Below are 21651 nucleotides of genomic sequence, written 5' to 3'. Positions count from 1 at the left end.
TTGACATAACAATTTGCTTACCAGTCTGTCAAGTTGATGTCTTTTAATTTCATTGAATACTTGCATTGTGCTTCTGTAGTATTTTTCCACCATACATCATAATGTATATATATATATATATATATATATATATATATATATGTATTTATGTGTGTGTGTGTATATATGTGTATATATATATATATATATATATATATATATATAAATATATATATATGTGTATATATATATATATATATATAAATTTATATATATATATATAAATTTATATGCCCTTACAACATATCACGGCATCACAACAATTTATAAAATTGTGTTAAAAAATAAAACCTGAAATTTATCTCTGTTTTGATTGTTGTCTGGTTTACTTCATGCTTTTGTACCTGTGTGCTAACTTGTATGCGGGCCGTTATGTATAGATGGATAGGCTGGGTAATTGGAGGGTACCTCCCTCCTCTCAATCCACCTCATGTGTCCACGGACATCAGAGATCACTGTTTAATTATTTATTTGTGCTGTTCCAAAATGTTTAAACATCAGTTTGATTTGCATAAAGGTACATGTGATGCTTACTAGTGGTTTGCTTCCCTTAGACAGCATGATGTCCACACAGAGGTGGCCAGAGAAGGGTTGGGCACTCTTACAGCTGTTGCTGTTGGCATCTCTCTCTCAGGCTAACGATCCAGTGTGCGTGCGAAGGGGCGATCCAGAGAAACCCCAGCTATCTAAGTATGGGGACATTATGTTGGGGGGAATTTTCTCTTTCCACAGCAGGTGGAAAGACCGACAGGACACTTACATGCATGAACCATTGCCTCTCCAATGCACCAGGTAAATTACATAGATTTCAAATGTCAAAGTGAATACAGATACAAAGCAGGTAAACAAGATAATCAAACTGAGTATGAATTATTATAAAAAAAGTATTCCTTTTTGTGTGTATTAACACCATCACCATTTATGTCATTTTTTCTACTTTAAAGAAACATTGGTTGCACTTTTAACTTTTTTTTTTGCTGTCCACATCCAGTTTGAATTTCAGAGGGTTCCAGTATGCCCAGGCTATGCTCTTTGCCATAGAGGAGATTAATAACAGCACAGACCTACTGCCTGGCATCTCTCTGGGATGTAAGATCTATGATGCCTGTGCCTCCATTGCCAGAGGTGTGAGAGTCGCACTGGCCTTGGCTAATGGTAATGAAGTGGTATCTGCACCCTCTGAGGCACCATGTACTAGAACTGCCCAAGTGCAGGCCATTTTGGGAGAGACCTTTTCCTCTCCCTGCATGGCTATAGCTACTGTCATTGGATCCTTTCATATCCCACTGGTGGGTAAAATTGGAAAAACATATATTATATTCCTAAAATAAAAGCATGATTCTGACACTCTTCCTGCTGTGTCATCACAAAGAAGGATTTAAAATAAATGTTTTGGGCTATGTAAATTATGTATATCTTTATCTTTGGATATACTTTCTTTTTTCTTTTAGATCAGCCACTTTGCTACTTGTGCTTGTCTCAGTGATAAAACCAAGTACCCATCCTTCCTCAGGACAATACCCAGTGACTACTACCAGAGCAGAGCCCTGGCCCAGTTGGTCAAGTACTTTGGTTGGACTTGGGTTGGAGCCATTAGGTCAAATGATGATTATGGCAATAATGGCATGGCCACTTTCACAGAAACTGCCCAGCAGCTGGGCATCTGTCTGGAGTACTCTGTATCTTTCTTCAGGGCAGATCCACCAGACAAAATACAAAAGCTAATTGACATTATCAAGGCTTCCACTTCCAAAGTGATTGTCACGTTCCTCTCCCCCACAGAGTTGTATGTGTTAATGTACGAGTTCTTTCACCATAGCTTAACCGGATACCAGTGGGTGGGCACTGAGGCCTGGATCTTTGATTCTGAAACTGCAGCAAGGGACAGGCATCACATTCTGGATGGTGCCATAGGCCTGTCCATCCCCAAAGCACATGTCAGTGGCATGAGAGAGTTCATGTTGAATGTAAAGCCGCTCAATTCAACTAGTAATGAATTGTTTACAGAGTTTTGGGAGACATTTTTTAGCTGCAAATTCAAGATGTCAAAGTCTTCAGCAGAGAATCAGAGAGAATGTACTGGACATGAAGATGTGACTGAAGTGCAAAACAGCTTCACTGATATGTCACTCATGCCGATCTTTTACAATGTTTATAAAGGAGTGTATGCTGTGGCCCACGCACTTCATAATATTCTCAGCTGTAATAAAACATGTAACAACAAGGTGCAGCTAGATCCATTTACGGTGAGTTGAACACCAAAGACTTAATTTATAGTTTTTTAAATTAGGTCACATTGACAAGTTGTGGTTTAAATTTTGACAAAGAAGTTGTTGGAATCTGTCAATCATGCTATTTAGACAATAGACCTACAAAATATTTGTCAAATAATCATCCACATTGATGTATATCTTCTTAGATTTTACAGCACATACAAAAGATTCAGTTCACAACAAAGGAAGGAGATGAGGTTTACTTTAATGAGAATGGAGACCCAGCAGCTAAGTATGAAATCATAAACTGGCAGCCAACAGAGAATGGCATTGTGGACTTTGTCACAGTTGGTCTCTATGATGCATCTTTACCTGCAGATAAACAGCTGAGTTTGCAAAATAAGCCTTTAATTTGGGCACAGAACTCACAACAGGTAATTAGAATTGTTAATGAAAGTCTGCAAAGACAACACCTTATCAAAGTGAGTGCCCATACATATTTCTCGTTGTCATTTTGTTCATGCAGGTGCCTTTGTCAGTTTGCAGTAAGAAATGTCCCCCGGGAACTCGAAAGGTTCTGCAGAAAGGAAAGCCTGTCTGCTGCTATGACTGTTTAAGATGTGCAGAGGGAGAAATGAGCAACACCACAGGTATAGTATATAAAAGCAAAGCAAAGCAAAACATAAAAGTTGAAAGAAAAAAAACTGGATATGGAAATCCCTGGGAACAGATTTGTAAATCCATGCTCTTGGATTCACGATCCGTGCGCACAGATTTTGCCCTCTTCTGTTCTTCAGCGAATGGACCCGCCTTGCATGGACCACTATGACCACATCCACCCAGTAAATTAAATTGTATCTAGATTTAACGGCAGATTTTACAGAAGCGCATTGCTACCACACAAAGAAAAAAAAATAAAACACTATCACGTTATGACATGAAAATTTTTGTTTTATGAAAGTGATAAGTTTCACGTTATAACGTGATAATTAATATAATTAATTACTTTTTATTGTTAAATTTGAGCATGGTGGATGACATTTTGAACAGTATGTGTACAATAAGGAGGATTTTAAAATGTATTGGGCTGTACAGAGGAAAGAAACAGGAGCTAGCGTCATTTCTCATTGATCAGCCGGAAGCATGGATACAAGCAACCCAGCACAGCTACTTACAGTCCTATCTTTCTACATGGAGTTTGCCTTTGATAGTGATCAATAATCAATAAAGATGATGACAAGATGCAATATTGATTGCAATATATACACAACAAAGGACAAATGTACTGAGCAAGTCCAACACCTGTTTTAATTATTTTTCAGATTCTGTTACCTGTGTAAGTTGCCACCCTGAGTTCTGGTCAAATGAGGGAAGAGATGCCTGTGTAAAGAAGGAGACAGAGTTTCTCTCATATAAAGACATTATTGGAGCACTGCTCACTGCAGCTTCTCTATTTGGAACATGCATGACTGCTGCTGTGGCACTGATTTTCTTCAGATACAGGCAGACTCCTGTTGTCAGGGCCAACAACTCTGAGCTGAGCTTCCTGCTGCTCTTCTCCTTGAGTCTGTGTTTCCTGTGTTCTCTGACCTTCATCGGCCGGCCCTCTGAGTGGTCCTGTATGCTGCGACACACAGCATTCGGCATCACCTTTGTCCTTTGTATCTCTTGTGTTCTGGGGAAAACAATAGTGGTGTTAATGGCCTTCAGGGCCACACTTCCAGGTAGTGATGTGATGAAATGGTTTGGGCCTACACAGCAGAAACTCAGTGTCCTGGGTTTCACTCTGATACAAGTTATCATATGTATCCTCTGGTTAACTATTTCTCCTCCTTTTCCATTTAAGAATTATAAAACATTCAAGGACAAAATCATCTTAGAGTGTGCTCTGGGCTCAGCTGTAGGTTTTTGGGCTGTACTTGGGTACATTGGACTTCTGGCCATGTTGTGTTTTATTCTTGCTTTTCTGGCTCGGAAACTGCCTGATAATTTCAATGAAGCCAAATTTATCACCTTTAGCATGCTGATATTCTGTGCAGTATGGATCACTTTTATCCCAGCATATGTCAGCTCTCCTGGGAAGTTCAGTGTTGCTGTGGAGATATTTGCTATTCTGGCTTCAAGTTTTGGACTGCTCATTTGCATTTTTATTCCAAAATGTTATATTATCTTACTGAAACCAGAGAAGAATACAAAAAAGCACATGATGGGCAAAGGGGCACCAAAATTATGATGAAAACAGACAATAATATAATGGCAAAGTCATTTTCCTTCCATCATAATTATTACATAATCATTTGTTAACCTACGCAGCCCACTAAGGGTCATGGCAAGACATTTTTTTAAAAACACCTTTGCATTACCTTGCAATAGTTTTGTGTCACCTTGCAATACTTTTTTGTTCCCTTGTGATACTTGTTTCCTTCTGTTCCTTCTGAGCCGGCTTATTATGGATCTAGTGATGTGATTAAACAGTACATTCGTCATGGTCCCTGACCCCCTCCCTCCCTCTGGTTGTATCGCGACTACCCAAGGGATCAGGGTCGATGTACACAAGAGGACAGCCTAGATCAGGCACTAGGCTGTGGGCGTGGGTCCCACTGATCCTCCTCCCTCTCGTCCCGTGGCAAAACTATTGTGAGGTAACGCAAACTATTGCGAGGGTACGCAAAAGTATTGTGAGGTAATGAAAAGGGCAGAGCCACACCAGATAAAGTTCCTGATCCTAGTCGATCTATGATGTCCTCCCCAGACCGTCCAACCTCTTCTGTCCGAGCCTAGCAGAAACCCCAGCATGCCCGCTTTGCCAGAGAAGAGGATTACTGGAGCACACCTTAAGCTGTTGCCCAAAGCTCTGGGAGAGGGGCGCTACACAGCACAGGGATCTCTCTTAGTTCAGTTTATGAAGTAACCAGAGGGAGGGAGGGAGTCATGGGCCATGATGAATTTACTGTTTAATCACATCACAAAAGGGACAAGAATGAACTATCTAGCATACTATTTCCTAACTGGATGTTAAGTGGTGTTAATGGGTTATGTTTGTGGTTTTCTCATGGTTGGTTTGTAAATAAAAGCCAGCGGCGGAGCTGATGCGGCAGATTGTGAGCCCTTGCCCAACCGGTATATACACCGGCACTTTGGCTGTCGCAGCTGGAGAGTAGCTGGGCTCGTTAGGCTGCCCTACTGCTGCTCTACCACTCAGCCTGTCTGCTCTACCTTAGGTAAAGTAGACAGGCTGGTTGAAGAGCGGCTCCGGAGGACCAGCAGAAGACCCGGAGAGGCTTAAGAGTTTGATGTGCTTGATCCATAATAATGTTGCTCAAAAGGAACAGAAGGAAACGAGTATTGTGAGGGAATGCAAAACACATTGCGAGGTACTGCAAAAGTAGTCCTAAGGAATGTCTTGCCATGACCCTTAGGGGGCTCACCAGACTGTCAAGTAGACATCTCTTTACTTTACTCCAGACTTGCTTGATACTAATTTTCCACTGTGTGTGACTTCTTTCAGGACATGATATGCACAAGACTTATATATCATGGCATTCTTATTTCATAACATTTTGCAATATGACAACAGTTTCTAAATCGTGATCAAAGAATAAAATCCACATTTATACAGACAAAACACCTTTGGCATGATTTGTGTGGTTTCTTCAACTGGTCCACGAAGGTATATATTGTAATTGGAAGCATCTTTTATTTTTGCACGGGATAATATTATGTAAATATCACATTTCAGACAATTACAGAAGTATGCAAATGTACGTAGTACATATTTCTCTATTACTGTATTAGCATGGGGAGGAGAGACATGGGTTACTAATCAAACACTCTGGCTGTGTCCGAAATCACTCACTACTCCCTATATAGTGCACTACATAGTGAGTATGACATTTTGTAGTGCTGTCTGGATGTCTTGTGGGAATTATATACCCTATATAGTGGACTCAAAGTATCGCACAAGGCATCGCGAAAAGTAGTGTACAACCGATGGTCACTAACCAAGCAATATTTACCATCATGCATTGCGCTGAGAGAAAAATGGCGGACAAACGCATTATTCGTGTGTGTTTTTATGAGCTATTTTTTAACTTTTTTATTCATGTATGTTTTTATGAGCTACTGGACACATGAATTTCCCCTAAGGAGTGAATAAAGTATCTATCTATTTATCCATCTATCTAATCTGATTCAAGAACAAAGTTGTGCCATGTCTGTTTCCACAGGAGGGGGTGTAGTCTGACAATACGAGTGAATTATTGACACTGACAATACATTAATGATTTAGATGTCTTGTATAAATGTAATATCCTTAATCTTTATACTTACAATCTGACGCTGTCTTGCTAGATTAGCAAGAGCCGCAAATCTCACTGTTATTCGTCTTGTTTGTTGTATTCCTCTTCTCCTTCTGATCAAAATCATCTGGATGATGGTGAGTAAGAACACAGATAAATTTATGTTTGGTGGCATTTTGGGGAGCTCTGAGACTCGTATGCAATTGTGAGGTAAATGCGGTCTAACTATTGCTCTTTGATCGCACGGTACAAGATAAAAGAGATAAAAAAGAGACAAAAGACGTGACGCGAAAATGGTGTGTATATATACACATACATGTACATAGTATATATATTTTAAATATAAATATAATCGGGATGTACATTAAAATGCTTGTGTTTTGACTCAATATTAACGGTATACTTTTTAAATACTCATTTTAATATATATTTAAGTATTTATTATGGATAGACCACAACCGGCGTTGATGTATGACGTTTCAACTGTGCGACAGCAGTGACGTAATTAAGTAGTAATTAGAGTGGTGTCTGAAAGTGCTTTTTTCTTTCTGCCGATGAGCTCCCTATATAGTCCACTATGTTGGACTCCCTATGTAGTGACTAGGTAGTAGGGAATGAGTGAGTGATTTCGGACACAGCCTCTGTAACAGTGATTACTCAGCAAACATCTTTTGTTTTGATAGAGAGCCCCCTAGTGGCATAAGTTGCACATTGTACGTTTAAGACATTTAAAATAGGCTAAAGTGCCTCCCTCCTCTCCCACCTTGTTGGTCCCAGAGATCAAATATCCCTGTTCTACCATTCATTTTTATGGCATTACAAAAGGTATAAAGACCAGTGGGAGATTTTGATTTTACATAATGGCACAGGTGATGGTCTTGAACGGTATGACATCCACACAGAGATGGGTAGAGAAGACTTGGGCACTGTTACAGCTGTTGTTGGTGGCATCTGTTTCTGTTTCTTCAACTGAGCAGGACTGCAGGAGGAGAGGGGATCCTGCAAATCCTCTGCTATCTAAAGATGGAGACATTATGTTGGGAGGAATCTTTTCTTTCCACAACAAGTGGAAAAACAGACAGGATACCTACATGCACAAACCATTGCCACTGCAATGCAACAGGTAAATTATACCATGAAAAAAATAGATTATAATATCTAAGAAGAATTTAGTACAGATATTGAAAAGCAAAAAGTTAGTATTTCATGTGTGAATAAATACCATCAAATGTTTTGTTTTATTTACTGTTATCGTTCCTATTTTATGGATAAATTGGTTGCACCTTCAACTTTTTATTACTGTCCACATGAAGTTTGAAGTTCAGAGGGTTTCAGTTGGCCCAGGCTATGCTCTTTGCCATAGAGGAGATTAATAACAGCACAGATCTACTACCTGACATCTCTCTGGGATATAAGATCTACGATGCCTGTGTCTCAATTGCCAGAGGTGTGAGGGTTGCACTGGCCTTGGCTAATGGTAATGAAATGGTATTTGCACCCTCTGAGGTACCATGTACCAGATCTGCCCAAGTGCAGGCCATTATGGGAGAGACCTTTTCTTCTCCTAGCATGGCAATATCTACTGTTATTGGACCCTTTCATATCCCACTGGTGGGTAAAATTGGTAAAAATGAAACGACATTGGTGTAAAATTGTTATTTTTTAATACATCCAGACCATACCAAAAAGTTGTTATAAACAAATTGTAGTTTGCTGTCTAAATCGTTTATATATCTATTATAGGATATAATTTATTTTTCTTTTAGATCAGCCACTACGCTACTTGTGCTTGTCTCAGTGATAAAACCAAGTACCCATCCTTCCTCAGGACAATACCCAGTGACTACTACCAGAGCAGAGCCCTGGCCCAGTTGGTCAAGTACTTTGGTTGGACTTGGGTTGGAGCTATAAGATCAAATGATGGTTATGGCAATAATGGCATGGCCACATTCACAGAAACTGCCCAGCAACTTGGCATCTGTCTGGAGTACTCTGTATCTTTCTTTAGAACAGATCCACCAGACAAAATACAAAAGATAATTGACATTATCAAGGCTTCCACCTCAAAGGTGATTGTCACTTTCCTCTCCCCCTCGGAGTTGTATGTGTTAATGCACGAGTTCTTTTACCACAACTTGACTGGGTACCAGTGGGTGGGCACTGAGGCCTGGATCTTTGATTCTGAAACTGCAGCAAGGGACAGGCATCACATTCTGGATGGTGCCATAGGCCTGTCCATCCCCAAAGCACATGTCAGTGGCATGAGAGAGTTCATTTTAGATGTGACGCCACTCAATTCATCTAGTAATGAATTGTTTACAAAGTTTTGGGAAAAATTATTTAGCTGCAAGTTCAAGAAATCAAAGTCCTCAGACGGGAATCAGAGAGAATGTACTGGACATGAAGATGTGACACGAGTGCAAAACAGCTTCACTGATATGTCACTCATGCCGATCTTTTACAATGTTTATAAAGGAGTGTATGCTGTGGCCCATGCACTTCATAATATTCTCAGCTGTAATAAAACATGTAACAACAAGGTGCAGCTGGATCTGTTTACGGTGAGTTGAACACCAAAGACTAAATCATAGTATTTCCTTTAAAAAAATATTTAATGGTGTATATTATGATGAATACGTTGTTGCAGTCCATTAATCAAGCTGTTGAGACAGTAGACCTATAAAAAAGTTACTCTGACAATGATCTACACTGATGCATATCTTCTTAGATTTTACAGCACATAAAAAAGATTCGGTTCAAAACAAAGGAAGGAGATGAGGTTTACTTTAATGAGAACGGAGATCCAGCAGCAAAGTATGAAATTATAAACTGGCAGCCAGCTGAAAATGGCATTGTGGACTTTGTCACAGTTGGTCTTTATGATGCATCTTTACCTGCAGACAAAAAGCTGAAACTGCAAAATAGGTCCTTATTTTGGGCCCAGAACTCACCACAGGCAAGCTACTATGTGATCACTAGTTGTTACTGAAACTGTATTTGAATTGTTAATATTGAATATTTTTTAAGTCGTTGTTACTGTATCATAGTGTGTGGTTTCAATTAATAATAAAATATCCTTGTAAAGGCAACACCTTGTCAAAGTTAAGGCACATACATTTTACTCATTGTCATTTTGTTCATGCAGGTGCCTTTGTCAATTTGCAGTGAGAAATGTCCCCCAGGAACTCGCAAGGTCCTGCAGAAAGGAAAGCCTGTCTGCTGCTATGACTGTTTAAGATGTGCAGAGGGAGAAATAAGCAACATTACAGGTATGGTATAGTAGTAATTAAAGACAAAACAACATCTACAACTTTCATGCTCACACAAAACGTTTTTTTAAGCAAATTAGTATCATTACATCAAAAATCAATAATGACATAAATAACTAACCACACTAAATAAATACTGATACATGAGTCTGAAACAGCAGCAAAACTATATACACAGTCATGGATTTCCAGGGATTAACCTTGAAATGCAAATGCAATGCCCCGATGTGAAAACATTTCTGATACATCTGCTTGTCACCGATTATGGTGGACAACAGACTGACTGGCTGAATCTCTCTGATGTTTCTGATAACTATCCTCTAACAGTAGCCATAACGCGGCTGCTCTATCAACACCAACTTAGCGGCAGCAGCAGTGGGCAGGGCACTTCAAAGGACAACTAGCCACGGACTGTCTGCTAGGTTTCACCAGTGGCTTCAACTCAGCTAATTTGATTCACTCAGCTTGACCTGTCGGTGCCCTTTGGAGAATTTCTAAGGCAAATATCAGACAAACAATATGGCTTGCTGTGCAGTGAATTGAACTAACAGACCGGGGCAGAGGGACAGATGCTGAGCCACCCACTTTGAGCTTCACACTGTTTTTTTAAAGAACTATGGGTGAATTCACGGTAGCTGTGTACACTATTTTACAGACAATAGTTAACCCCCTTTTCAGAGTTTTTTTTTTTTTTTTTTTTCACTTTTCAAGCAGGAAAACCATGTTGAGAAGAAATGTTATTCATAGCAGATCATTTTTACATAGTTTAAAACATGTCTAGAGGGGAACTTTAAGAAATAAAACAATTGTACTTGATTGTATCGTGTCTGTCTTGCAGGCAAAGAAAATAAGGAATTTGAGACAACAAAGGACAAATGTACTGAGCAAGTCCAACACCTGTTTTAATTATTTTTCAGATTCTGTTACCTGTGTGCAATGCCACCCCGAGTTCTGGTCCAATGAGAGAAGAGATGCCTGTGGAAAGAAGGAAGCAGAGTTTCTCTCATATGAAGAGATTATGGGAGCACTGCTAACTGCAGCTTCTCTATTTGGAACATGCATGACTGCTGTTGTGGCGTTCATTTTCTTCAGATACCGACAGACTCCTGTTGTCAGGGCCAACAACTCTGAGCTGAGCTTCCTGCTGCTCTTCTCCTTGACTCTGTGTTTCCTGTGTTCTCTGACCTTCATCGGCCGGCCCTCTGAGTGGTCCTGCATACTTCGACACACAGCATTCGGCATCACCTTTGTCCTCTGTATCTCTTGTGTCATGGGAAAAACAATAGTGGTGTTAATGGCCTTCAGGGCCACACTTCCAGGTAGTGATGTGATGAAATGGTTTGGGCCTGCACAGCAGAAACTCAGTGTTCTGGGTTTCACTCTTATACAAGTTATCATATGTATCCTCTGGTTAACTATTTCTCCTCCTTTTCCATTTAAGAATTTTCAACAGTTCAAGGATAAAATCATCTTAGAGTGTGCTCTGGGCTCAGCTGTAGGCTTTTGGGCTGTACTTGGGTACATTGGACTTCTGGCCATGTTATGTTTTATTCTTGCTTTTCTGGCTCGGAAACTGCCTGATAATTTCAATGAAGCCAAATTTATCACCTTTAGCATGCTGATATTCTGTGCAGTATGGATCACTTTTATCCCAGCGTATGTCAGCTCTCCTGGGAAGTTCAGTGTTGCTGTGGAGATATTTGCTATTCTGGCTTCAAGTTTTGGACTGCTCATTTGTATTTTTATTCCAAAATGTTATATTATCTTACTGAAACCAGAGAAGAATACAAAAAAGAACATGATGGGCAAAGGGGCACCAAAATTATGATGAAAACGGAAAATAATATAATGGCAAAGTCATTTTCGTTCCATCATAATTATTACATAATGATTTGTTAACCTACGCAGCCCGCTAAGGGTCATGGCAAGACATTTTTTTAAAAACACCTTTGCATTACCTTGCAATAGTTTTGTGTCACCTCGCAATACTTTTTTGTTCCCTTGTGATACTTGTTTCCTTCTGTTCCTTCTGAGCCGGCTTATTATGGATCTAGTGATGTGATTAAACAGTACATTCGTCATGGTCCCTGACCCCCTCCCTCCCTCTGGTTGTATCGCAACTACCCAAGGGATCAGGGTCGATGTACACAAGAGGACAGCCTAGATCAGGCACTAGGCTGTGAGCGTGGGTCCCACTGATCCTCCTCCCTCTCGTCCCGTGGCAAAACTATTGTGAGGTAATGCAAAACTATTGTGAGGGTACGCAAAAGTATTGTGAGGTAATGAAAAGGGCAGAGCCACACCAGATATAGTTCCTGATCCTAGTCGATCTATGATGTCCTCCCCAGACTGTCCAACCTCTTCTGTCTGAGCCTAGCAGAAACCCCAGCATGCCCGCTTTGCCAGAGAAGAGGATCACTGGAGTACACCTTAAGCTGTTGCCCAAAGCTCTGGGAGAGGGGCGCTACACAGCACAGGGATCTCTCTTAGTTCAGTTTATGAAGTAACCAGAGGGAGGGAGGGAGTCATGGGCCATGATGAATTTACTGTTTAATCACATCACAAAAGGGACAAGAATGAACTATCTAGCATACTATTTACTAACTGGATGTTAAGTGGTGTTAATGGGTTATGTTTGTGGTTTTCTCATGGTTGGTTTGTAAATAAAAGCCAGCGGCGGAGCTGATGCGGCAGATTGTGAGCCCTTGCCGAACCAGTATATACACCGGCACTTTGGCTGTCGCAGCTGGAGAGTAGCTGGGCTCGTTAGGCTGCCCTACTGCTGCTCTGCCACTCAGCCTGTCTGCTCTACCTTAGGTAAAGTAGACAGGCTGGTTGAAGAGCAGCTCCGGAGGACCAGCAGAAGACCCGGAGAGGCTTAAGAGTTTGATGTGCTTGATCCATAATAATGTTGCTCAAAAGGAGCAGAAGGAAACGAGTATTGCGAGGGAATGCAAAACATATTGCGAGGTACTGCAAAAGTAGTCCTAAGGAATGTCTTGCCATGACCCTTAGGGGGCTCACCAGACTGTCAAGTAGACATCTCTTTACTTTACTCCAGACTTGCTTGATACTAATTTTCCACTGTGTGTGACTTCTTTCAGGACATGATATGCACAAGACTTATATATCATGGCATTCTTATTTCATAACATTTTGCAATATCACAACCATTTCTAAATCGTGATCAAAGAATAAAATCCACATTTATACAGACAAAACACCTTTGGCATGATTTGTGTGGTTTCTTCAACTGGTCCACGAAGCTATATATTGTAATTGGAAGCATCGTTTCATTTTGCTGATTACTCAGCAAACATCTTTTGTTTTGATAGAGAGCCCCCTAGTGGCATAAGTTACACATTGTAGATAGATAGATAGATAGATAGATAGATAGATAGATAGATCGCACCCCAGGACACCACAGCGAAGAAGATGGTGCTTGCAACAACAGACTGATAAAACATCTGGAGCATCAGGTTGCAGACAATAAAGGACCTGAGCCTCATCAGGAAGTTAAGCCGGCTCAGGCCCTTTTTGTAGACTGCCTCCGTGTTTGTAGACCACTCCAGTTTATTGTCCAGCACTACACCCAGATATTTGTATGAGTCCACAATGTCAACATCTGTCCCACCAATGCAGACAGGACAGGGCATGGGTGTTTCTCCTGAAGTCCACCACCATCTCTTTCGTCTTCGCCACATTCAGCTGCAGGTGGTTCTCCCCACACCACTTAACCAAATTGCCGACCAGGTCCCTGTACTCACCCTCCCTCCCGCCCTCCACACGCCCCACAATGGCCGTGTCATCAGAGAATTTCTGCAGATGACACGACTCAGTGCAGTACTTAAAGTCTGCAGTGTAGGTGGTGAAGACGAAGGGAGACAGCACAGTTCCCTGGGGGGTGCTGATGTTGCTGATCAGATGGTCAGACACACAGTTCTGTAATCTCACAAACTGCAGTCTGCCCGTCAGATAGTCAACAACCCATGTGACGAGGGGAGAATCCACTTGCATGTTCTCCAGTTTGGCCTTCAGCAGCCTGGGCTGGATGGTGTTGAAGGCGCTGGAGAAGTCGAAGAACATGACAAGGACAGTGGTGTTGGGTCTGTCCAGAGAGGAGTAGGCTTCCTGCAGCAAGTATATGATTGCATCATCTACCCCAACATGAGGCTGATATGCAAACTGTTGGGGGTCCTGTGATGGGCACACTATGGGTCTAAGGTGTGCTAGAACCAGCCTCTCCATGACCTTCATGATGTGAGAGGTCAGTGCGATCGGCCTGTAGTCATCCAGTGCCACAGGATATCCTTTTTTGGGCACTGGGACGAGGCAGGATGTTTTCCAAACTGGCACTCTCTGAAGGTGGAGGCTCAGGTTGAAGTGGTGCTGGAGAACTCCGCAGAGCTGGCTGACACAGGCCTTCAACACGCGAGGGCTGATACGGTCCGGTCCGGCAGCTTTCCTCTGCTTGAGCCTCTCCAGCTCTCTCTTCACCTGCCTGGCTGTGATGTCTTAACATCACAGCCAGCCATGTGATGTTAAGACATCACAGCCAGGCAGGTGAAGAGAGAGCTGGAGAGGCTCAAGCAGAGGAAAGCTGCCGGACCGGACCGTTTGTACGTTTAAGATATTTAAAATGGCCTGAAGCGCAACCTCCTCCCTCCTCTCCCACCTTGTTGGTCCCCAGAGATCAACATCCCTGTTCTATCATTAATTTGTCATGGCATTACAAAATGTATAAAGACCAGTGAGAGATTTTGATTTTACATTATGGCACAGGTGATGCTCGTGAACGGTATGACATCCACACAGAGATGGGTAGAGAAGACTTGGGCACTGTTACAGCTGTTGTTGGTGGCATCTGTTTCTTCAACTAAGGAGGAGGACTGCAGGAGGAGAGGGGATCCTGCAAATCCTCTGTTATTTAAAGATGGAGACATTATGTTAGGAGGAATCTTTTCTTTCCACAACAAGTGGAAAAACAGACAGGATACCTACATGCACAAACCATTGCCACTGCAATGCAACAGGTAAATTATACCACGAAAAAAATAGATTATAATATCTAAGAAGAATTTAGTACAGATATTGAAAAGCAAAAAGTTAGTATTTCATGTGTAAATTAATACCATCAAATGTTTTGTTTTATTTATTGTTATTGTTCCTATTTTAAGGATAAATTGGTTGCACCTTCAACTTTTTATTACTGTCCACATGAAGTTTGAATTTCAGAGGGTTCCAGTTTGCCCAGGCTATGCTCTTTGCCATAGAGGAGATTAATAACAGCACAGATCTACTACCTGACATCTCTCTGGGATATAAGATCTACGATGCCTGTGTCTCAATTGCCAGAGGTGTGAGGGTTGCACTGGCCTTGGCTAATGGTAATGAAATGGTATTTGCATCCTCTGAGGTACCATGTACCAGATCTGCCCAAGTGCAGGCCATTATGGGAGAGACTTTTTCTTCTCCTTGCATGGCTATATCTACTGTTATCGGACCTTTTTATATCCCACTGGTGGGTATTGGTAGAAATTCAATTATACTTGTGGAAATTGATTATTATTCTGCCGGATGGTCATAGCAAAACAGGTTTTAAAATAATTGTATTGTGCTGTTTAAGTGTTTTGTATCTTATCATGGGATATTTTTTTCTTTTCTTTTTTTTCTTCTTTTAGATCAGCCACTTTGCTACTTGCGCTTGTCTCAGTGATAAAACCAAGTACCCATCATTCCTCAGAACAATACCCAGTGACTACTACCAGAGCAGAGCCCTGGCCCAGTTGGTCAAGTACTTTGGTTGGACTTGGGTTGGAGCTATAAGATCAAATGATGATTATGGCAATAATGGCATGGCCACATTCACAGAAACTGCCCAGCAGCTGGGCATCTGTCTGGAGTACTCTGTATCTTTCTTTAGAACAGATTCACCAGTCAAAATACAAAAGATAATTGACATTATCAAGGCTTCCACCTCAAAGGTGATTGTCACTTTCCTCTCCCCCTCGGAGTTGTATGTGTTAATGCACGAGTTCTTTTACCACAACTTGACTGGATACCAGTGGGTGGGCACTGAGGGTTGGATCTTTGATTCTGAAACTGCAGCAAGGGACAGGCATCACATTCTGGATGGTGCCATAGGCCTGTCCATCCCCAAAGCACATGTCAGTGGCATGAGAGAGTTCATGTTAGATGTGACGCCACTCAATTCATCTAGTAATGAATTGTTCCCAAAGTTTTGGGAAAAATTATTTAGCTGCAAGTTCAAGAAATCAAAGTCCTCAGACGGGAATCAGAGAGAATGTACTGGACATGAAGATGTGACTGGAGTGCAAAACAGCTTCACTGATATGTCACTCATGCCTATCTTTTACAATGTTTATAAAGGAGTGTATGCTGTGGCCCATGCACTTCATAATATTCTCAGCTGTAATAAAACATGTAACAACAAGGTGCAGCTAGATCTGTTTACGGTGAGTTGAACACCAAAGACTAAATCATAGTATTTCCTTTAAAAAAAAAAAAAAAGTCTATATTATGATAAATACATTGTTGCAGTCAATTAATCAAGCTGTTGAAACTGTAGACCTATAAAAAAAGTTACTCGGACAATGATCTACACTGATGCATATCTTCTTAGATTTTACAGCATATAAAAAAGATTTGGTTCAAAACAAAGGAAGGAGACGAGGTTTACTTTAATGAGAACGGAGATCCAGCAGCAAAGTATGAAATTATAAACTGGCAGCCGGCTGAAAATGGCATCGTGGACTTTGTCACAGTTGGTCTTTATGATGCATCTTTACCTGCAGACAAACAGCTGACTCTACAAAATAGGTCCTTATTTTGGGCCCAGAACTCACCACAGGCAAGCTACTATGTGATCACTAGTTGTTACTGAAACTGTATTTGAATTGTTAATATTGAATATTTTTTAAGTCGTTGTTACTGTATCATAGTGTGTGGTTTCAATTAATAATGAAATATCCTTATAAAGGCAACACCTTGTCAAAGTTAAGGCACATACATTTTACTCATTGTCATTTTGTTCATGCAGGTGCCTTTGTCAATTTGCAGTGAGAAATGTCCTCCAGGAACTCGCAAGGTCCTGCAGAAAGGAAAGCCTGTCTGCTGCTATGACTGTTTAAGATGTGCAGAGGGAGAAATAAGCAACATTACAGGTATGGTATAGTAAATTCAAGACAAAACAACATCTACAACTTTCATGCTGACATAAAATTTTTCATGAAGTTTTTTTAAGCAAATTAGTATCATTACATCAAAAATCAATACGTGACATGAAAATCTCTAACCACACACCTTGAAATGCAAATGCAATGCCCCGATGTGAAAACAATTCTGATACATCTGCTCGTCGCTGATTATGGTGGACAACAGACTCCTCATCTGAGTCTGGGTATGACTGGCTGAATCTCTCTGATGTTTCCGATAACTATCCTCTAACAGTAGCCATAACGCTGCTGCTCTATCAACACCAACTTAGCGGCAGCAGCAGTGGGCAGGGCACTTCAAAGGACAACTAGCCATGGACTGTCTGCTAGGTTTCACCAGTGGCTTCAACTCAGCTAATTTGAGTAACTCAGCTTGACCTGTCAGTGCCCTTTGGAGAATGTCTAAGGCAAATATCAGAGAAATAATATGGCTTGCTGTGCAGTGAATTGAACTAATGGACCGGGGCAGAGGGACAGATGCTGAGCCACCCACTTTGAGCTTCACACTGGCTCTTTAAAGAACTATGGGTGAATTCACGGTAGCTGTGTACACTGTTTTTTACAGACAATAGTTAACCCCCTTTTCAGATTTTTTTTTTTTTTTTTTTCACTTTTCAAGCAGGAAGACCATGTTGAGAAGAAATGTTATTCATAGCAGATCATTTTTACATAGTTTAAAACATGTCTAGAGAGAAACTTTAAGAAATAAAACAATTGTACTTGATTGTATCGTGTCTGTCTTCCAGGCAAAGAAAATAAGGAATTTGAGACAACAAAGGACAAATGTACTGAGCAAGTCCAACACCTGTTTTAATTATTTTTCAGATTCTGTCACCTGTGTGCAATGCCACCCTGAGTTCTGGTCCAATGAGAGAAGAGATGCCTGTGTAAAGAAGGAGGCAGAGTTTCTCTCATATGAAGAGATTATGGGAGCACTGCTAACTGCAGCATCTCTATTTGGAACATGCATGACTGCTGTTGTGGCGTTCATTTTCTTCAGATACAGGCAGACTCCTGTTGTCAGGGCCAACAACTCTGAGCTGAGCTTCCTGCTGCTCTTCTCCTTGAGTCTGTGTTTCCTGTGTTCTCTGACCTTCATCGGCCGGCCCTCAGAGTGGTCCTGCATACTTCGACACACAGCATTCGGCATCACCTTTGTCCTCTGTATCTCTTGTGTCATGGGGAAAACAATAGTGGTATTAATGGCCTTCAGGGCCACACTCCCAGGTAGTGATGTGATGAAATGGTTTGGGCCTGCACAGCAGAAACTCAGTGTCCTGGGTTTCACTCTTATACAACTTATCATATGTATCCTCTGGTTAACAATTTCTCCTCCTTTTCCATTTAAGAATTTTAAAACATTCAAGGACAAAATTATCTTGGAGTGCGCTCTTGGCTCAGCTGTAGGCTTTTGGGCTGTACTTGGTTACATTGGACTTCTGGCCATGTTGTGTTTTATTCTTGCTTTTCTGGCTCGGAAACTGCCTGATAATTTCAATGAGGCCAAATTTATCACCTTTAGCATGCTGATATTCTGTGCAGTATGGATCACTTTTATCCCAGCTTATGTCAGCTCTCCTGGGAAGTTCAGTGTTGCTGTGGAGATATTTGCAATTCTGGCTTCAAGTTTTGGACTGCTCATATGCATTTTTATTCCAAAATGTTATATTATCTTACTGAAACCAGAGAAGAATACAAAAAAGCAGATGATGGGCAAAGGGGCACCAAAATTACGATGAAAACAGACAATAATATAATGGCAAAGTCATTTTCGTTCCATCATAATTATTACATAATCATTTGTTTACCTACGCAGCCCGCTAAGGGTTATGGCAAGACATTTTTTAAAAAACACCTTTGCATTACCTTGCAATAGTTTTATGTCACCTTGCAATACATGTTTGTTCCCTTATGATACTTGTTTCTTTCTGTTCCTTCTGAGCCAGCTCATTATGGATCTAGTGATGTGATTACAGTACATTCGTCATGGTCCCTGACCCCCTCCCTCCCTCTGGTTGTATCACGACTACCCAAGCAATCAGGGGGGTGTACACAAGAGGACAGCCTAGATCAGGCACTAGGCTGTGAGCGTGGGTCCCACTGATCCTCCTCCCTCTCGTCCCGTGGCAAAAGTATTGTGAGGTAATGCAAAACTATTGCGAGGGTACGCAAAAGTATTGTGAGGTAATGAAAAGGGCAGAGCCACACCAGATAAAGTTCCTGATCCTAGTCGATCTATGATGTGCTCCCCAGACTGTCCAACCTCTTCTGTCTGAGCCTAGCAGAAACCCCAGCATGCCTGCTTTGCCAGAGAAGAGGATCACTGGAGCACACCTTAAGCTATTGCCCAAAGCTCTGGGAGAGGGGCGCTACACAGCACAGGGATCTCTCTTAGTTCAGTTTATGAATTAACCAGAGGGAGGGAGGGAGTCATGGGCCATGATGAATTTACTGTTTAATCACATCACAAAAGGGACAAGAATGAACTATCTAGCATACTATTTACTAACTGGATGTTAAGTGGTGTTAATGGGTTATGTTTGTGGTTTTCTCATGGTTGGTTTGTAAATAAAAGCCAGCGGCAGAGCTGATGCAGCAGATTGTGAGCCCTTGCCCAACCGGTATATACACCGGCACTTTGGCTGTCGCAGCTGGAGAGTAGCTGGGCTCGTTAGGCTGCCCTACTGCTGCTCTGCCACTCAGCCTGTCTGCTCTACCTTAGGTAAAGTAGACACTACAGGCTGGTTGAAGAGCAGCTCCGGAGGACCAGCAGAAGACCCGGAGAGGCTTAAGAGTTTGATGTGCTTGATCCATAATAATGTTGCTCAAAAGGAGCAGAAGGAAACGAGTATTGCGAGGGAATGCAAAACATATTGCGAGGTACTGCAAAAGTAGTCCTAAGGAATGTCTTGCCATGACCCTTAGGGGGCTCACCAGACTGTCAAGTAGACATCTCTTTACTTTACTCCAGACTTGCTTGATACTAATTTTCCACTGTGTGTGACTTCTTTCAGGACATGATATGCACAAGACTTATATATCATGGCATTCTTATTTCATAACATTTTGCAATATCACAACCATTTCTAAATCGTGATCAAAGAATAAAATCCACATTTATACAGACAAAACACCTTTGGCATGATTTGTGTGGTTTCTTCAACTGGTCCACGAAGCTATATATTGTAATTGGAAGCATCGTTTCATTTTGCTGATTACTCAGTGTGGCAATCTCAGTTGAACTGCGAGTGACAGATCTAGAGAATCTATGTAACACCAACAACGCCACCTTAGGACTTGCACCTAAAGAGTATACTCCTTTAACCTTAACTTCTCAGAGAGGGTTTCCCAAAAACACAACCCATGCACAGGTAAGTACACAAAATGAATACAGGTACGATGTAAGGTCATTTAACAGATTTTATTTATTACTCACAATAAAATAATTTCTTTATTAAGTTCGGTTTCTCTAAAAAACATTTATATAGTTCTTTTTATTTCCAAAGAATATTATGTTCAGCCAACACAGTAACCCACAGTGGTTCAGTTAGGAAGAGAGGCAATTTCAGTAGCTTAGCTGTAGCAGAGGTCACTGCACACTCAAATAATCAAAACGAAACCAAACAATATCTATATACAAATCGGATGCAAACTCAAATCAAAGCGAAAGAAAAACAAGAAAACATGCTTAAATTTGGCAGGTCCTCCACTATAACTGCTGTACTAACCCCCCCACCAAGAGTCTGATTGGGGCAGACCACACTTGAACTACAACACATAGCGTTAAGAGCGTCTAAACGACGAAGGCAGAGCGCAGAGCGGCTATTTACTACAGGCCTGGATGAGCGAGGCGAACAAAAAGGAAAGAAAAGGAGGCTAGAGGCAAGGCAGGGCAAATGGCAGCCTAACGACAGGCAAGCTTTAAAAGAAACAGAGCCAGCTGTTAGGGATAATACATAAACACTAGCAGACAACTAGCACTAAGCTTGAGGCTCTGGTTACCTGCGTGGTTAGCTGTAGCCTGCTCACATTGATACTCTCGCCGCTAGCAGCTACGATGGCAGCAGCGGCTAACCGGAAGGGACACACACAGCATCTCAGCTCAACACGCCAACCTACAACAGAGGACTGTCAACACGGCACCTTATAACATCTTCCCAACATCATGAGACTGTGCTACATACCTGGAGAACGAACACATGGCACATACCACGAATCACCAGAGCTGCACACCGGCCAGCACTCGCTTCGGCAGAGGAGAGAGAGAGCGACTAAACAAACAGCGGGGATATATAAACAGGTCCGCATTAGCGGCCAATGACACGGCTACACTACAGGTGCCAGTAAGGGGCGTGCCACACACCTGCTGCAAAGACTGAGAGACACAGAAGAGAAATGAAATATATAAACAAAACCATCCGGTTACATCAGCAAACATCTTTTGTTTTGATAGAGAGCCCCCTAGTGGCATAAGTTACACATTGTAGATAGATAGATAGATAGATAGATAGATAGATAGATAGATACATAGATGGCACCCCAGGACACCACAGCGAAGAAGATGGTGCTTGCAACAACAGACTGATAAAACATCTGG

The 21651-nt window shown here is 41.5% G+C and overlaps 3 protein-coding genes across 3 annotated transcripts; all 3 read left to right on the top strand.

Moving 5' to 3' along the window:
- Positions 1-640: 640 nt before the first annotated feature.
- Positions 641-4485, top strand: LOC141017629 (extracellular calcium-sensing receptor-like). The gene is made up of 6 exons (XM_073492341.1): positions 641-831; positions 1031-1328; positions 1491-2285; positions 2459-2686; positions 2779-2902; positions 3575-4485. The coding sequence occupies exons 1-6, from the start codon at positions 743-745 to the stop codon at positions 4483-4485; spliced, it is 2445 nt and encodes an 814-aa protein (XP_073348442.1). The 5' UTR covers positions 641-742.
- A 3051-nt stretch (positions 4486-7536) lies between these two features.
- LOC141015629 (extracellular calcium-sensing receptor-like) lies at positions 7537-11647 on the top strand. Its single transcript, XM_073489770.1, has 6 exons — positions 7537-7673; positions 7864-8161; positions 8317-9111; positions 9279-9506; positions 9696-9819; positions 10737-11647. The coding sequence occupies exons 1-6, from the start codon at positions 7585-7587 to the stop codon at positions 11645-11647; spliced, it is 2445 nt and encodes an 814-aa protein (XP_073345871.1). The 5' UTR covers positions 7537-7584.
- Positions 11648-14724: 3077 nt separating this feature from the next.
- On the top strand, positions 14725-18793 carry LOC141015779 (extracellular calcium-sensing receptor-like). Its single transcript, XM_073489967.1, has 6 exons — positions 14725-14852; positions 15043-15340; positions 15501-16295; positions 16463-16690; positions 16880-17003; positions 17880-18793. Exons 1-6 carry the CDS (start codon positions 14764-14766, stop codon positions 18791-18793), a joined length of 2448 nt encoding a protein of 815 aa, XP_073346068.1. The 5' UTR covers positions 14725-14763.
- Positions 18794-21651: the final 2858 nt, after the last annotated feature.

Source organism: Pagrus major, chromosome 2 (assembly GCF_040436345.1).
Source record: "Pagrus major chromosome 2, Pma_NU_1.0".
Taxonomy (NCBI): Eukaryota; Metazoa; Chordata; class Actinopteri; order Spariformes; family Sparidae; genus Pagrus; species Pagrus major.
Note: the sequence above shows the minus strand (reverse complement) of the source record. Positions and strands in the feature narration are given on the sequence as shown.

What these genes read in the sequence shown, in the direction of transcription:
- LOC141015629 (XM_073489770.1), top strand. Translation starts at nt 7,585, where the DNA reads ATGTTGGGAGGAATCTTTTCTTTCCACAACAAGTGGAAAAACAGACAG. An exon ending in TTGCCACTGCAATGCAACAG is followed by an intron (nt 7,674 to 7,863) that starts GTAAATTATACC and finishes GTCCACATGAAG; the next exon opens with TTTGAAGTTCAGAGGGTTTC. An exon ending in GACCCTTTCATATCCCACTG is followed by an intron (nt 8,162 to 8,316) that starts GTGGGTAAAATT and finishes TTTTTCTTTTAG; the next exon opens with ATCAGCCACTACGCTACTTG.
- LOC141015779 (XM_073489967.1), top strand. Translation starts at nt 14,764, where the DNA reads ATGTTAGGAGGAATCTTTTCTTTCCACAACAAGTGGAAAAACAGACAG. An exon ending in TGCAGCTAGATCTGTTTACG is followed by an intron (nt 16,296 to 16,462) that starts GTGAGTTGAACA and finishes ATATCTTCTTAG; the next exon opens with ATTTTACAGCATATAAAAAA. An exon ending in GGGCCCAGAACTCACCACAG is followed by an intron (nt 16,691 to 16,879) that starts GCAAGCTACTAT and finishes TTGTTCATGCAG; the next exon opens with GTGCCTTTGTCAATTTGCAG.
- LOC141017629 (XM_073492341.1), top strand. Translation starts at nt 743, where the DNA reads ATGTTGGGGGGAATTTTCTCTTTCCACAGCAGGTGGAAAGACCGACAG. An exon ending in TTGCCTCTCCAATGCACCAG is followed by an intron (nt 832 to 1,030) that starts GTAAATTACATA and finishes GTCCACATCCAG; the next exon opens with TTTGAATTTCAGAGGGTTCC. An exon ending in TGCAGCTAGATCCATTTACG is followed by an intron (nt 2,286 to 2,458) that starts GTGAGTTGAACA and finishes ATATCTTCTTAG; the next exon opens with ATTTTACAGCACATACAAAA.